At 37.4% G+C, this 17,119-nt stretch overlaps 1 protein-coding gene across 1 annotated transcript in view; it reads right to left on the bottom strand.

Annotated features, from left to right (window-relative positions):
• Window positions 1–2,291: 2,291 nt before the first annotated feature.
• LOC128855102 (uncharacterized) overlaps window positions 2,292–17,119 on the bottom strand; it is a 79,930-nt gene continuing 65,102 nt past the window's right edge. Inside the window, exon 13 of the mRNA XM_054089732.1 lies at window positions 2,292–16,924. Coding sequence (XP_053945707.1) covers window positions 16,541–16,924 — 384 coding nt within the window. The 3' untranslated portion in view covers window positions 2,292–16,540. The remainder of the gene's footprint in view (window positions 16,925–17,119) is intronic.

Genomic DNA, 17,119 nt, shown 5'->3' with positions numbered 1-17,119 from the left:
CGGAACGGTGGTGAGAATTCAGTTACATGGGGTTCTCATTAGTCGTGTCAGCTGATACGGGCGTACGTTTACGTTGTGCGAGCATCATTAGACAAAGGCAAATCGACGCATTCGCATGCACTTTGTGTCGATTTATTTTTGTGTATACGAGCAAAAACATAGCTTCTCGCGTCTCGAACTTGTTACAACACTTCGCTCTTTCCCTTCTTTTTACCCGACCGACCGCATCAATATGCCCGTTTGCAAAAAAATGAGTCTCTATGTAATTACTTACTCAATGCATCAACTCATATAATTGTTTGGACCACTGTAACCGGAGATGGATGCTCTCCAATCGAGCCTGGCGTCAAGGTAAATGCGAAATGTTATCGGAAACGCATTCTGGAGGTTGCTTTGAAGCCGTGGGCAAACAAAGATTTCGCTGACATACCATGGATGTTTCAACGGGACTCGGCACCGTCTCCCAAGGCTCGAATGGCTAAAAAATAACGTTCCGAACTTCGTAACGTCCACGCAATGGCTCCCAAATTCACCAGACACGAATCCGATGGATAATTCTCTTTGGGCTATTTTGGAGAGCAAAGTCCGAACTAATAGATTCACCAGTCACGAGGTGCTGAAAAAAACCATTGTCCGCGAGTATGCCAAAATACCTGCAAGTCACATTCGTTTTTGGACCGTCTCAAAGCCATAGTCAAGGCAAAAGGTGGTCACAACGAGCAAAAGTAAATTCATTCTTAATTTTGTATTATTTTCACACATTTTTTACTTTGAATTGAATAAAAGTAATTCTCCAAACTAAATATTGGGTAGTCGAAAAAGTCTTTTCGTATTTTGTCAATAGATGTCGTTAGAGTCATCTATCTCTAGTGCTACCAATCACATTGTGTCATATCATATGGTGTTAGAAAGGTGGCATTTTAAGCTTGATTTAACCAAAATAAAAATTAAATTCGGAGGAGTTGAAAAAAAGTTATAGCTGTTCAAAAATGAGTGAAAATAATGAAGAAATTCGCTATATTTTGAAATTTTTGTATAAAAAAAGGAAGTCACCAATGAAATTTGTGAAGTTTACGGAGACGATGCTGTATCAGTTCGTGTAGCACAATTTCGATGTGAAAAATGCACCTGGCTCCGGTCGACCTATCGTTAAAAAAGTCAATGAAATTATGGAAAAGATTGACCAGGACCGTCACATAAGCTGCCATGACATCGCCAAGGCATCGCCATAAACATTCATCATCAAACGGTTTTGAACCATTTAAAAAAGGCTGGTTACAAAAAGAAGCTCGATATTTGGGTACCACATGAATTGTCTGTGAAAAATTTAATGGACCGAATTAACATCTGCGATTCTTTGCTGAAACGAAATGAAATCGAACCATTTCTGAAGCGAATGGTAACAGGAGACGAAAAGTGGATCCAATACAACAATAATGTGCGAAAAAGATCATGGTGCGAGGGTGGTGAAGCTCAACAAATGGTCGCAAAGCCAGGATTGACGCCTCGAAAGGTTATGCTGCGTGTTTGGTGGGATTGGAAAGGAATCATCCCCTATGAGCTGCTCCAGTCTGCTCGAACGATTGATTCTACACTTTACTGTCAACAACTGATGAGATTGAAGCAAGCAATCGAAAAAAAACGGCCAGAACTGATCAGCAGAAAGGGTGTCGTCTTCCATCAGGACAACGCAAGGCCACACACATCTTTGATGACTCGGCAAAAACTGGGCGAGCTTGACTGGGAAGTTTTGATGCATCCACCATATAGCCCTGACCTTGCACCATCGGACTACCATTTGTTTCGGTCAATGCAGAACTCCCTTAATGGAGTAAAGTTGGCTTCAAGAGAAACCTGTGAAAATTACTTATCGCAGTTTTTCGCCGAGAAACCACAAAAGTTTTACGCTGATGGAATAATGTCTCTAGAAGAAAAATGGCCAAAGGTGGTCAACCAAAATGGTACATATTTGATTTAATAAAGTTCATTATAAATATAAAAAAAATGAGTTGAAGTTTGATTAGAAATACGAAAAGACTTTTTCGACTACCCAATATATGACATTTTTAATTGGTTACACTTCGAGTGCCGGACCCTGCAATGCTGTAATGCTGCCGCTTTTATTATGTGCCTGGAACAAGTTTCCACTTCACATTAAATTTGCTACTTACCAGTTCGTTTGCTATCTTTGTCTTCACCTTTTATTGAAAATCTTATAAAATTATCGAAACTTCTACTGCAGGCAAAACTCTTTTCTTGTCAATACAAAGAACGAAAAAAAACAAAACACATTTCATAGTTTCAAATAAATTATAGCTGTATTTCAAATTTAGCCATTTCGTCGTACTTTTTTAAAACATTGGCCAGCTTTTCACATCAAACAGCCAGTACCCGAATAATGTCAAATAAATCGGTGTCTGGCACTTGACAGAAATAGTTGAGCTCTGCACATGCACAAATGCGCATATGTATGTGTGCACGTTTTACATATACACAAATATTATGCCTACATATACATGAGTTTACACGATTTTCTTTTCACATACAGGACATTCACGGTCTCGAGCATTTAACACAAACTTACAGGCTACATACAAATATTCCCATGCTTTTGGTGGTTTTTCTTCCACTTTACTGACATACAAGTATAAAAATTGTAGCTTATCATAACTTTAAATACACATACGTATGTGTGTGTGTGTGTATGTATGTAGTATACATAAATATGTAATTAATATTTTTAAATTTACAATTACGTACAAAATGCGAACAATTAATATAAATAAAATTAATATGAAAGAAAAAAAACGTAATAAATTTTTACAAAGGAGAATCACGCGAAACATTTCACATTTAAAAAATTTTAAAGAGAAAAAATATACAAAGTACTCCTCTATGTACCTGTATAAATGTATTTAGCGCCTTAAGTTACTGGTATCAATTTTTTTTTTTGTTTTATTTCACTTTTTCTTTGTTTACAACAGAAATTAATTTTAACATTTTTAAAAGATACAATGCAATATAAATAATTCACGCTTTAGTAGCTCTAGCTTTGACAATATTTGACACAAGATTTACGGACTGGCCAATCGGACTCATTTAAAATTATTTTGCTTATACTAAGTCTCGCCATAAATTCTGTGACAAATTTTACAAGGCATACGGCGAGAACAAATTCGCAGAAAAAGTTCCGATATTTTTGCTTTTCTCCATATACATAGGTATATTGCCTACTCATAAATTATAGGCAGTTTCGTGGCAAATTTCGCTTACTAACAATGGAGTGGGGCGCTAAGGAAAATCGCATTGCATTTGGATTAACGAATTGCTGAAAAAACTTAATTTTTCGAGTATGTTTTTTACCGCACGATCAATCGTTTTTCCCAAACGTCTGAAGTGACATACAGAAAAAGAAGTGGCCGTCCTCGCGTGGTTCAAACCCGTGCAGCCATAAAAGCCGTTCGCGAAAGAAATCGCAGAAATCCCTTTGGAAAGCACAAATCAGGTCCAGGAAAATGATTGTATCGACCAGATCCATGTCAAGACTAATCAGAGATGATCTCCACCTGAAAGTCTTTCCTCACTCAACTGGTCATCTTTTGACAACACACTTGAAGAAAATTAGACTCGACAGATGCAAGCAGCTTCTTCGGTGACACGCGGAGGACACATGAAAATTTTCTTTTCACAGATGCGAGATTTTTCGCTGTTGAAGAAGTTTTTAATAAGCAAAACGACAAAATGCTAAAAAAAAAATGCTATGCTAAAACTTCTAAAGCTATAAAAAATGTTGTTCCAAGGGTTCAGCGTGGCCACCATCCAGCCTCCGTAATGGTTTGGTGGGGAGTGTCTTGTAAAGGCGTTATATCGCTTCATTTCTGCGAAAAAGGGGTTAAGACCGGGGCAAAAGCAGTGAAGCAGTTGAGCAGTACTCTCTTCAATGGAGAGCGTTGGATCTTCCAGCAATATTCCGCTCTAGCCCATAAGGCAGAAACTACACAGCAATGGCTAAAAAACAATATTTCTAGGTTCATACATTACCGGTCAAAAGTTCACTTACATTATTTTGGAATTTTACACAATCAAGTCGGCTTATTAGTGTTTTTTTTTTAAACGTGCGTTCTGCTACTAGTTTGAGTTTAGAAGATTGTTATTCTTTACAAAATGACTGTGGGAGACGCGTAGATCAAGCATGAACGTGTTATGACTTGCTGCATTCTGTCAATGCGTCTAGTGCCTATTACGCGTAACATCTTATTGCTGCAAAACTCACTTCAAGAGTTATATTTGTAATTGTTGGTGTCATCTTTGTTATCAAAAAGGTAAGTAAAACAATTTTTTGTATTCCAAAAAATAACTGTTTTACAAAAACTTATATACATGTCGACGTTATACAAAAATTATCTCCTAATTATTTTATTAAAATTTAAGTAAAACTACATATTTCTTGTTATATTTGTACTGGGTCGGAAAGCAGAGCTTAGTGTAGAAACACGAGCAGTCATTGTAGCACTACATGGAGAAGGCTATTCAACGCGAAAAATTGCTTCGAAATGTAATGTCTCTCAAAATGCTGCCATGAGAACGTTACAAAGAAAGAGGAATACTGGGTGCAATCAGAGTCGTCATCGTTCTGGGAGGCCTAAAACTACGTCAAAAGGAGAGGATAAGTTCATATGTGTTGTAAGCAAACAAAATCGTTTTCTAACAGCCCCTGAAATTCGCGAACAACTCAATTCCTCGCGCGAGGCTCCAGTATCTGTTCGGCGGTACAGCGACGACTAAGAAACGACGGCCAAAAAAGGTGCGTCGCCGACAAAAAACCTTTACTTCGAAAGCAAAATAAAGTAAAGAGACTTAATTGGGCTAAAAAACATAAAGAGTGGACAACTGAACAATGGTCTAAAGTCTTGTTCACGGACGAGTCCAAATTTGAAATTTTCAACGAACAACGCCGCCAATATGTTCGTCCTTTTGTCGGTGAACGCATTGTTGGTTCATCAACCAATGTGTTGTTCCCACAGTTAAGCATGGTGGAGGGTCAGTGTCAGTCTGGGAATGCTTTGCTGGAGGCAAAGTTGGAGACATTGTGCAAATTGAGGGTATCATGGACAAAAAAGTCTACCCCAACATACTTCAACGGCACCCTTTTCCGTGTGGGAAAAGATTTGTGGACAGCGGACTCGTTTTCCAGCAGGATAACGATCCTAAGCACACTTCAAAATTTTGCCAGGATTACATTGCAGCCAAAGAAAATCAAAAACAACTCAAATATATGGAATGGCCTCCTCAGTCGCCGGATTGTAACCCGATCGAGTTGCTGTGGGACGAGTTGGACAGAGAAGTAAGAAAATTGCAACCTACTAATACAAAACAACTTTGGACATTTCTGCAAAATTGCTGGAATCAAATAACAGCAGAATCTTTGCGTAAATTAATTGATAGGATGCCCAGAATATGCGATGCTATAATACGAGCAAAAGGCGGCGATTTCGAGGAATCGAAAATATGAACAAATACTTGCGGGTTTCTTTAAAAGTTGACATATTTTGTATTAAACACAATTACTTTCTGTAAAATAACAATATTAAAAAATATTTGACGAAGCAAATCACGATCAGTTGAAAATTTTTTACAATTTTTCAAGTGAACCCAAACTTTTGACCGGTAGTGTAGCTGTAGAATATTGGCTGTCTGAAGGACTAGATCTGAATCCATTGGACTACAGTTTGTGGTCAGAATTGGAAAGCACAGCCTCTCGAAGAACTCACAGAAATTCGGAGAGTCAGAACAATCTTTGGTTCGAGCGGCGACGTCAATGTCCATGGAAGCCGTGCGTGCTGCAATAGTTGAATGGCCTAATCGTTTAAAGGCTTGTAAAAGCAAATGGTGACCATTTCAAATGAAAATAAATTTTCTTTTAATTTTTACGTGAATAAATAAAACTAACTTCATTGAAAAAAGTATCTCATCTATAACGGGCGTAACTTGTAACAGAACTTACGGCAGGACTAAGTATATAAAGAGACCACTCAAGTGCTGGTTTCAAGAAAGGATTTTATTTTCCATTTAGATGAAGAGTTAAGAGAAAACTAAGGAGACGATTTCGAGAAAATTTCCGTTCCCATGTCGAAAACTCATGGTGTTGACGTACGCGAGAATTGTCAAGTTCAAGTATTAAGCAAGAGAAATACTTGTAGATGTAAGAGATTGTCTGCTAAATGGACTAAAAGTGTGTGCGAAAAATTTATTTCAAAAACATAATTTGTATGGGTGCGCAACTAAATTCCCGCTGTTTGTCAATAGATGCCGGCAGCAGTGTGTGCTAGTCGATTCTAGCATAACCTAAACGTTTACCTAAACGCTAGCCAAGCTTAGACATATGGTAAACAAACTGCTTCGACACATTAGTGATTTTGTTTTGGTATCATATACTTTTGGTTTTGTGAAAATTCGAAAAAAAAACGGCGGCTGAAGCGCATCGAGACATCGAGAGCTACAAAAAGTTTATGGAGATGCTGCTTTAAGTGAAACAATGTGCCAAGATTGGTTCCGTCGCTTCAAAGACGGTGATTTTAATGTTCACGACCGTCCGCGAGAAGGAAGGCCAAAAACCTTCGAAGACGCTGAATTGGAGGCATTGCTCAATGAGGATCTGTGTCAAACGCAAGAAGAGCTTACTTCAGTATTAGGCGTTACCCGCCAATCCATTGCCAAGCGATTGCATGTTTTGGGAATGGTTCAGAGATAGAGGACTTGGGTTCCTTATGAGTTAAAACTAAGGAATGTTGAACGTCGTTTTTTCGCCTGTGAACAACTGCTCTAGCGGCAAAAAAAGGAAGGGTTTTCTTCATCGCATCGTGACGGGTGATGAAAAATAGATTCATTACGGCAATCCAAAGAAAATAAAGTCATGGGGACTGCCCGGTCATGCTTCTACGTCGTCGCCTCGGCCGAATATTCACGCTGCGAAAGTTAGGGCTATATATTTGGTGGGACCAAGTTGGTGTTATTTATTATGTACTGTTAAAACCAAGCGAAACCATCATAGAGGATCGGTATCGACTAGCACTGGTCTCACGCTGCCAAACCCGTTAAAACATACCTGGAAACACTGAAATGGGAAATCCTACCCCACCCGCCATATTCTCCAGATATTGCCCCGTCTGATTATAACCTGTTCCGATCGATGGCACATGGTCTAGCTGACCAGCAGTTCCATTTATATGAAGACGTCAAAAAATGGCTTGATCTGTGGATAGCCTCACAAGATGAACAGTTTTACCGCGACGGTATACGAGATGTACCAGAAAGATGGGAAAAGATCGGACCAGCGATGGGCTATACTTTAAACTTGTATTTTCATTAAAAAAAAAAAAAAAACAGAGAACTTAGTTGCGCACCTAATATGTAAAAACTGGGTTGGGTACGTAATGCTGTATGATACAATATTCTGTTTACAAAATGCTGTATACAAAATTCTGTATTTCAGAATTCTGTAAAAAATATTCTGTATTGTCGAAATGCTGTATTGACGAAATTTTGTATTGACGAAATTTTGTATTGACAAAATTCTGTATTGACGAAATGCTGTAAGTAAATGATAAGAAATTCAACAAATTTTATAAAAAAAAGTGCGCACATTTTTTCTTCAGTTACGATAGAATCCACCGTATTTTTGCGTAGAACTCCTTTTCGCCTTGGCGGCCTTTGGCCGCGCTTCAAAAAAATAACCCTCATCAGTCCGACTCCGGCTACGCAATCCACCGTATTTTTGTGTAGAACTCCTTTTTTCGTTGACTTTTGTTGACTTCAGTACAGAATTTTGTTTTTACAGAATTTTGTAAATACAGAAAAGAATTTTGATATACAGCATTTTGTAGGGATCCCGTAAAAACTACAATATGTTCCATCTTTTTCATGAAGCTTTTATTAATAAATCTTTTATTTCAATTTAGTTGGAACTGTTTTTGTTTTTTTTTTTCAAGATCTTGAATTCTGTTGTATGAGTCAAATTGGCGCAGTTCAGCAAAAATAGATGTATAATAAACACTCGTAAATCTAGTGTTGAAGAAGTCGCAATGAACCAAAGTACGAGCGTGAAGAGCTTAGGTGCTTTAAGCAAAAAAGAACAAAAAAATTTTAAGCGCACATTTTTTTTCTAATTTCACCTTTTTTTTGAGCGCAATTTCAATTTTGCCGCACTCCAAACTTAGCCAGATGGTAATTTTTTTACAATTTTTTTTTTAATTGGTAATTTAAACTTATCAATTTTAAAAGTGCATGGACAAACTGTCACTTAGGCCAGCCGGTAAACAGAGCTCACTTCGTATTTACTTAAAATCTGTCAGCAGAAATTCGAAAAATTTGCTTACAATTTTTTAAATGTAGCCTAAAAGTATTTCATACTAAAAACGCTTATTCGTAAGTTCTTTGCAAGTGTGGGTGTGCAAAATGTTCCGCATGCGCATTGACTGCCCACCACAAGTACGTGTGTGTGTGTTTGTATGTACTTAGCTTGCGACTAATATGAAACCAAAATACAATATATTTGCTCTTTTCAGCTTCAACTGCAAATATATGTACATATTTATGCACACATGCGTGCACAATTCACATATATACTTAGTTTTAAATTTTACAATTTATTTTTTATAATCTTCTCTTAGCTTAGTTAAATGTCTGCATAGAACTCAAACATTTATCACATGCACAGACATGGCGTTGACCACTGCTGTTTCACTTTTCACTTTTCAATTAAACTTTGTTGTAATTTTTACTTTTGCTTCTAATAAATATGTATCTATTTGTGTAGCTGTTGCATTGTTGCAATTTTTTATTTGTATGTACAAATGCAGCACTCCAGTATTTGTATGCTTGTAAATATTTTTTTTTGGTATCAAACTTTTTAACGTTGATTTAAAATTCGTCGACGTTGAAATATTTTTGAATTAACAAATGTTTGTATGTATTGTTTTGTTGCAATTAAAATTTCACTTGTATGCACTTTCGTATGTATGTCTGTATGTATGTAGTAGCTTTAGGAATCTCCAGTACGTTTTTGGAATAGTCGAAAGTTGCTGCTAACCGTTTAGGCAGTTTGGACACTATCTTTTAGTTGTTGTGTTTTGTGTTGGTTTTTGGTTTTGTTTTTTTTTCTATTTTTTTCTAATAAATTATTGCTATACATATTTAATTTAAATGCTCTCTTCTGTTTATTAACGTTTTTCTGTTTCTGTAAAAATTTGCTGTTAATCGAACACAAAATGTATGTAAATGCACTCATATGTATGTGTGTAAGTGTGTGTATTTTGTATATATCGATACAAATTATTAAATGCTTGTTTATCTGTTACTGTAAATAGCTATTTATGTGAAAAAAGGATTCATGTCTAACTGTTTTTTATATTGTATATATGTATATATAATAATTGTTTGTACATAAAATTGAAATATATTATTGTATTATAAAAAAACAAAACAACAAATATGTTTCATGAAATTAAAATGAACACAAGTGATTGGTTTCTGTATTAAATATCTATGTTATGTATTCCTCAGAGAGTTACTGTTCTTGGGTAAATTCTACGCCTTTTTGGCTCTCACCTATCGTCGTATTTAGTCTTTTAATATTTCTGCTTCTTTCTTTCATTGCTCTGACTGTTACTTACATACTCGCTCATATGTTGGAGAAAATGTATAGCTTAAATGTTGCCTACTTTTATGCTGAATTGTTAGTGGAAAGAGCAAAACCTGTAAGTGTTTTCAAAATCTGGTGTACTCTTCAAATTGTATCAATAAATTTGTTTGGGTTATTGCACTTATGTTGACATGAACGTTTTACATAAAGGATTTCGTGGAACATTTACATAACTACAATACATGTACTACTCTTACACATATGTATGTACTTGTATGTATGTGTAACATGTAACGAGAACTTATGCGATTGTTTAATTTTTTAAGATCTCTCTGTGCCTTTGACGGAGCTACTCATAGCCGTTAAATAAACATGTACATATATACGTCATTTTGTGTTTCTAGTCAAATATGTATGTATGTGTATGCATAAATATTACTTTTCAAACTCTTCTTAATTGTGTTGCAACTTTTACTTAATTTATTTTTTTCGTTTGCTCTGTTTTTGTACAGCACAGGTTGTCGTTTTTCCACAGTTTTTTCCAATGTTTGCAGTTTGCGTTTAGTTTAGTGGTTAGGTTGCTGTAGCGGGTTTATAAATTTGCCTTACTAACTTTGCATATCCGAAAATCGGGCGCCGATGCGTTAGCTTTTTAGTGCGCATTCAGCTTAGGTGAATTTCTAAATACAACTTTTTTTGGTTGCAATTTTGAACATTTAACGCCTTGGGTATATTTGGCGTCTGAGACACGTCACGCACTTGTTTGCCGCTCTAGGAGCGGATGACGTGTTTTGTTTTTATTATTATATTTTTGTGAATTCTTACGTAAAATTCATTGATATACTACTCCAAATAACCAAAAATTAAATCTGTTCCACATGCAAATATTATCTTTTTGCAAATAAATCTCTACCCAAGGGGTTAATTTAATTGGTAAGCGGTATTGAGCGCGCACGAAAATTAGTGTAATAAAAAAATCAGTTTGCAACTAGTCTACAAGTAACTAACTTCAAGGTAACGTGTATTCGGAAAAACGAAAACGAAGTCTGCAGAAAAACGAGTTTACCTATGTACTGCAGAACCGAGTAGCGTAGCAAGAGATGCGGAATATTCTCATTTTGTTAGAGTTAAAAAAACGGCAAATAGTTAGGCAATTGATGGGTAAAATGTGGGTCATATTTTTTCTTGTTTGTCACAAAGTGAGTGATGAATGGTATAGATGATTTCTTCACAGAAAACCAAGTTCGCTTTGGCATATTAGATTATAAGATTGTTCTACAGGGCTTCCAAAAAAATATTGTAGTGTTGTGACTCAATGATTTTATAAAGAACTTCTGAGAAATGCTGCTAGAGTGACACTCCTTGGCCGAACTTAAGTCCAAGTCGTTTCGCTAACATAGACTGACTCGTCGTTAGTTTTCGCGTAAAATTTCTTTTACGTTCATCGATTTGTATTTTCGTAGTCGTGAAGCAAAGACGAAAATTCTTCTGTTCTTGATTCAAATTCTAGAATTGGACTTGAAAACAACTGCATCGTTGAACAAAATGCTAAACAGTATTTGAATGTTAATTCAATTCAAGTAATGTATTAAATGACATATTATTAATGCATATAATGAGAAGAAAATAATCGAGTTTGCATTGTACGAGTGATTTGCAAAGAGTTATTTTATTACCGCTCAAATTAATTCGCAGCGAATACGAGGGCCGTTTTGAGCGCGATGGCACTACTGGCGTATATCGAGGTTATTTTTAGCTAGTAGCATCTCTTGGAAGAACACACACCAAATATCAGCCAGATCGGTCTATTCCTTTGTGTTTGGCAATCGTTTGAATAGAGGAAATCGAGTGATTTTCCATAAATAGTCCTTTTCCATCACTACAACGCACCAGCTCACGCCTCAGCAGTTGTGGTCGCAAAATTTATGGAAATAGAGACCCAACTCGTTTCACTCCCCATCTATTCTCCAGAATTCTCTTCCTCGAACTACTATTTGTTCCCTAACTTGAAGAAATGGCAGACAGCAAAAATATTTTATTCAAATGAGGTGGTGACTGCATAAACGAATGACTATTTTTCAGACTTGGACAAATCCTACTATTCGGAAAGCATCAACAAACTAGAACAGCGTGGAGCGAAGTGTATAAATCTGCCAGAAGATTATGTCGAAAATTCAAACAAATATTTACCCCAAACAATTAAGTAGTTTTTATTTTTGCAAGAACTTTTGAGCGACCTGCGTTCTTTTAAACGAATTCGATTTGTTTTGTGAAAAAAATTTAGATATTACAAACAAAAGAAGCTGTATCACAAATGTTATATGGGCGGAAGAAGCAAGACGCATTCATTAAAGGTAATGGCACTAGAGCAACAACAACATTTTGTGCACTGGAATGTAACGGCAGAAGAAAATAGAAGAGAAAAGGACGATCTGCGTTGAACAGCTCGCATGCGTTTGGAGTTAGGAACATACGACTATTATTATTATTATTATTCTCTCAAGCACATGGTAGTGTTTTTGGGCAGTTAACACCTTATTTATCTGAACTTCGTTGAACAGATCTCTCAATTCGCAAACTGGAGTTTGAGGGTAGTGCTAGGTCAAACTTTCCAAGTAGGCAGGATTGAAATGAGGGGAAAATCTGCACCAAAGCTTGCACCTCTGTCTTCACTGACGGCCCAAAGATGGATGAAACTGCCGAGCACTGCTAGTGTTTTTCAAGCAGAAGTCTATGCGATCCTGCAGGCAGGCAAAATGCTCACAGAACGCGGAAGTGAGGGAGATATTAACATTTTCTCCGATAATCAAGCCGCGATCAAGGCTCTGACGACGCCCTGGTGCAGAACAAAATTAGTAAACTCCTATAAGGAGGAGATCAAATCTCTTGGGTGTGCAGGTAATTTGTTGCGAAATTGCTGATGAGCTTGCAAGGAAGGGGACTGAATTGGCCTCAGAGATCTCCTACCCGGTCATCGGCATCCCCGTGACAGTTGTTCTCAAGTTGTGCACAAGTTATTTCTCAGGAAAGCGCAAAAAAGATGGAGCTCAATTTCTTCATATGCTATTTCGAAAACTTTTTGGCCCCAGTACAATATACGGAGGACTCGGAAAGTCCTTTGGACTCCTCGCCATTCAATTTCCAAACTCGTAGTTGTGTTTATCGGTCACTGGACGATCGGCACACACGCGGAAAAGCAAGGGTTACCATTTAACTCCTATTGCAGAAGCTGTGAGGACCTTTCAGAGCAGGAGACTGCTGAGCACTTTCTCTGTAAAATGCGTTTGGCAGCTAGACGATTAAGATCACTGATTAAGATCACGATCAACCTAAATTCCATCAACTTCTTCTTTATATCAGCACCTCTGAATGGCTGTAGATATCTGCTTGACCACTTCAATCATTTCACCTACCTACTTAGGCTACTGGGAACTGCGACCCAAAAAGATCTATTGCGCAAAACCTGCAGAGGTACCCTATATTTTAAGTTTTTTTTTAACTTTAGCACATTTTGGGGTTGATTGTTCTATAATTTATGGTATATGACTGCACGGCAATACCACTAAGGTGGTGTAGCCTTTTTTGCCTAGTGCAGGACATTCACAAAGAATGTGTTCTGAATTTTCAGTGTTCATTTCGCAGAATCGATTAGCTGAGAGAGAGACTACTTTTGTTTAAGTGATATCTCACGCTACAGTGGCCTGTAAAATGACGAGTTAGAAGTCTTAATGGCTTCTATTTCTGCTAGGAAGATTATTGGTTAAAAACCCATTGGAATCGGGTTTTTTGAGCCATTGATTCTTGTCGCTGTTCTTTTTTTGTTATTGTTTTCCTTCCACCGTCCCATGAGATGTCGGCATCTGCTAGTTCGCGCAGCGTCGACCTTTTCCAAGTGTTTGTTATGGTCGACCGTGACCTCTGCGCCCTTGCGGGTTCCAGTCAAGTGCCATTCTCGTGATGCCATATGATGGTTTTCTCAATGTGCGACCTATCCATCGCCACTTTCTGCTTTTGATTTGCCTAAGGATGGGTTCCTCGTTCGTTAATCTCCACAGTGCGTCGTTACTGATGGTGTTTGGCCAGAATATTCTGCAGATGATGCGTAGGCATTTGTTGTCGCTGTTTTACCATCTTCTAATTTCGACCCATCTGTATAGCATAACTGGGAACTAGGTTTGAAGGTTATAGAACTATTTTTTCAGGCCGTACGTCCATTAATAACAACTTGAAAGCTCCTGAACACACGACTATAGTGCGCATGGAACGGCTGGCTTTTCGTCATTTCATTTCGTGCTAACATCCGAATTTACACTGCGGAAGAAAACAAGATCAAATCAGCTGGTCTACTGATATCACTTTTAAGAGATGCGCCTTGGGTGGAAGGTACCTTTTCGTGGTGGACTTGACGGAAGATGAGAAGAAAAATTGCATCGAAGCAAGTAAACGTTGGCAAAAGTATTTATAAATGGACAAAATAAAAGATGGAGTTCTGTAGTTATTGTTAATAATCAAATCCAAAGATGTGAAAGGAAATGGACATAAGACATCTGACTTGGTTTAATTACTGTTACTACAAAGACCGAGTTGGTAAGGAAAAATTTAAGAGCGGTGCACGGGAAGCCTAAGATAAATGAAGGGCATGACTTTGTTATGCTTATATTTTTTTTAAGAAAAGCATTGGCTTATATCCTCTACGAATGCTTCGCCTTAGGGAATGGGAGAATGTCAATCCTGGGCAACCCATTGTTCGAGAGTCTCGAAGAACTGTCTGGTTTAGGCGTCAACAACCTAATAAGGTTCTTAAGGCGCACAGACTGGATATAGTCGTGCTTTAAATAACTGTTAAACAAGTTGGTAGCGCGGATGTGGCAACTAATTGATGCGGAAGCGCTAGTTGGATTGTGGATGAATCATTACTTTAATCAACGATCAACGATGCATTCTACAATATCGGAGAGGAAAATATTGAAAATGTAAACGTTTTTCAATACTTTGGAAGCCAATCCACTGCGGAAAGCGGATACAAAAAGGAAGAATCTACAAGATTGTAAAAAGCAAGAGGTGCATTTGGAAATCTTCTTCCGGTATGACAGTGCAAGCAAATGCACATTACAACAAAAATATGGATTATTTTCAACTCCAATGCTAAATCAGTTTTGCTCTATGCTACAGAAGCTTCAAGTATTCGTGAACCGCTGTTTGAGACGCATTCTACGTATCTGATGGCCAGACAATTGGACATCTAACACCGAATTGCATCGACGATGTCATCAAAAACCAATTGCAACTGAAATAAGGGAACGTAAATGGAGATGGCTTGGCCATACCCTACAGAAAGGTGGCACTGAAATCAGCAGACAAGCACTGGACTGGAACCCCCAAGAACAGCGCAGAAGAGGCAGACCTAGGCACCCTTGGCGACCCTGCATAGTAGAGGAGTACAAAGCCGTGGACAGCACAATGACCTGGCAGCAAGTGAACAATATATCCGGGAATCGCACAGAATGGAAAAATTCTCCTTTGGCCCTGTGTTCCGCAACGGAGACGAAGGAATGATGATAAACCAACCGACCAAAGAATTTGCCTTACACAGAAAAAACTTGAAAAACTTCATACACTTATTGCTACCCTCATCATACGTACAAATCCAGCTATTGAGCTACACATCTAAAGCACACTGCTTGTGCCACAAAACTCATAAAAATTAAAATGGCTGAAAATATTTCGAATGTAAGCAAATTGTTTATGGATTTTGAGACCCATTTTAATTTTTACGATTTTTTAAATTATATTACAAAAACTTACTATTTTTTATATAAGAGAATAGGAACTCAACTCTAAATTCTGCTTCGTCCACACATTTTCTCATCGAACTCGTTGCTCACGTTGCTTAAAAGCACTATTACCAAAAATTTAACTTAAAAACTAAGTAACTAATAAAAAAATTAATAAATATCTGCTTTATATAAAATAACTTCGTTAAAAAAAAAAAACTACAGCAATTCTAGCCTCAGTTGATTTAAAAGCAAACGAACTGAAACACTATGAAGCAAAATCATGAGAAACACGCGCCTACGCAATTCAATGCAATTTGCGAATTTCACAATGCCAATTCTTATTTTTCTCGCCCACAACATCGCTTAGCTTCATATGCTTCCTTGTCCTTTCATTTCATTTATCCTTCCAAATTTTCAACTATGTTTGTGTGTGTTTTTTTTTTTTAGTTTTTCTGCTTGAACATGGTTTGTAAGTATGTTTGTAATTACATATGTATGTGTGTTCTATGTGTAGGTATGTGTGCATAGAGTTTGCTCTAACTGCAATTGAAGGTTGGCGTGTATGTGTTTGTGTGTGTGCTAGTGCTAACGGCACACCTTGAACGGCTACTGCATAAATACACCTTCTTACAATATATCCCTCTACATATTCGTCTCGTAAATAATCACTAAGTGTATTTATGTTTTTATGTTTGTTTGTATGCATGTCTGTAAAACTGTAAAATCAGCCACATATCGTTTTGCAGCAGCTTAAATAGCCATTCTTGCACATTTATAAAATATGCAAATTTCATTTCTCTTACGATTTTGTGGGTTACCTACAAATATCTGTTGCTACTTTATATATTTTTGTATATGTTTGTTTGTATGTGTGTGTATATATAAGTTAATAGGTTTTGGAATGTTTCTTTTTACTGCTTTGTAGTTTGTATGTTTTCTTTTTTGTTTGAAGCGCGCACGCTTGCGCGCCCTCCTCGGCGACAGCGAAAGCGGCGGCGCCTAATCACTATTTTTATCCTGAATGTGTTTCCTCTTCAAATTATCTCCACCTTAAACGTTCTATCGCTCCACTTAACTTACATAAAACTTGATTTTTCTTTGCGTAATACTTTAGCTCATCTGCTCAACCATTCGGATCGACGTTGGGGCGTCGATGCGCGCCACTAAATGCTACACTAAAAGCACTGCTGCTACTGCTGGGCGCTAACGCGGATGCTGACGTTATTGCTGCTGCTGTGAGCTGTGGTGCCGTTGTGGACCATGGATTGGCTGTGGGTATGGCAGTGGTACTGCTTGTTGCAGCAACCGATCCAAAGGCAGGAACTATGGAATTGTGTCCGCGACTTAACGCTGTTGAATTGCGCGGCTTTTTGTCTGCAGCGGATTTCTTCAACTTGACAGCTTTGCTGCGGTTTGGCTGTGTGGCAGGACTAACTAAAGACGAAGAAGTACTTTTTTGGTTGGGTGTATGCAGAGTTGCAGTAGTTGTTGTTAGTGTTGTTGGTTTCTGTTAAATGAATGTCAAATTATATTTTTGTTTTAGAAATATTAATATTTACAAGTATTAGATCGGGGAATAAGTTCGTAGCGTTTTTACCGAATACTTTTATTTAAACAAAAAAAAAAAAAAAAAACACCAGTCTAACGGTTAGACGCGATAGAAGTGAAACCTTCCGTAAAACAAACAGAGAGAGAATAAGAC

Source organism: Anastrepha ludens, chromosome 2 (genome assembly GCF_028408465.1).
Source record: "Anastrepha ludens isolate Willacy chromosome 2, idAnaLude1.1, whole genome shotgun sequence".
Lineage (NCBI taxonomy): Eukaryota > Metazoa > Arthropoda > Insecta > Diptera > Tephritidae > Anastrepha > Anastrepha ludens.
Note: the sequence above shows the minus strand (reverse complement) of the source record. Positions and strands in the feature narration are given on the sequence as shown.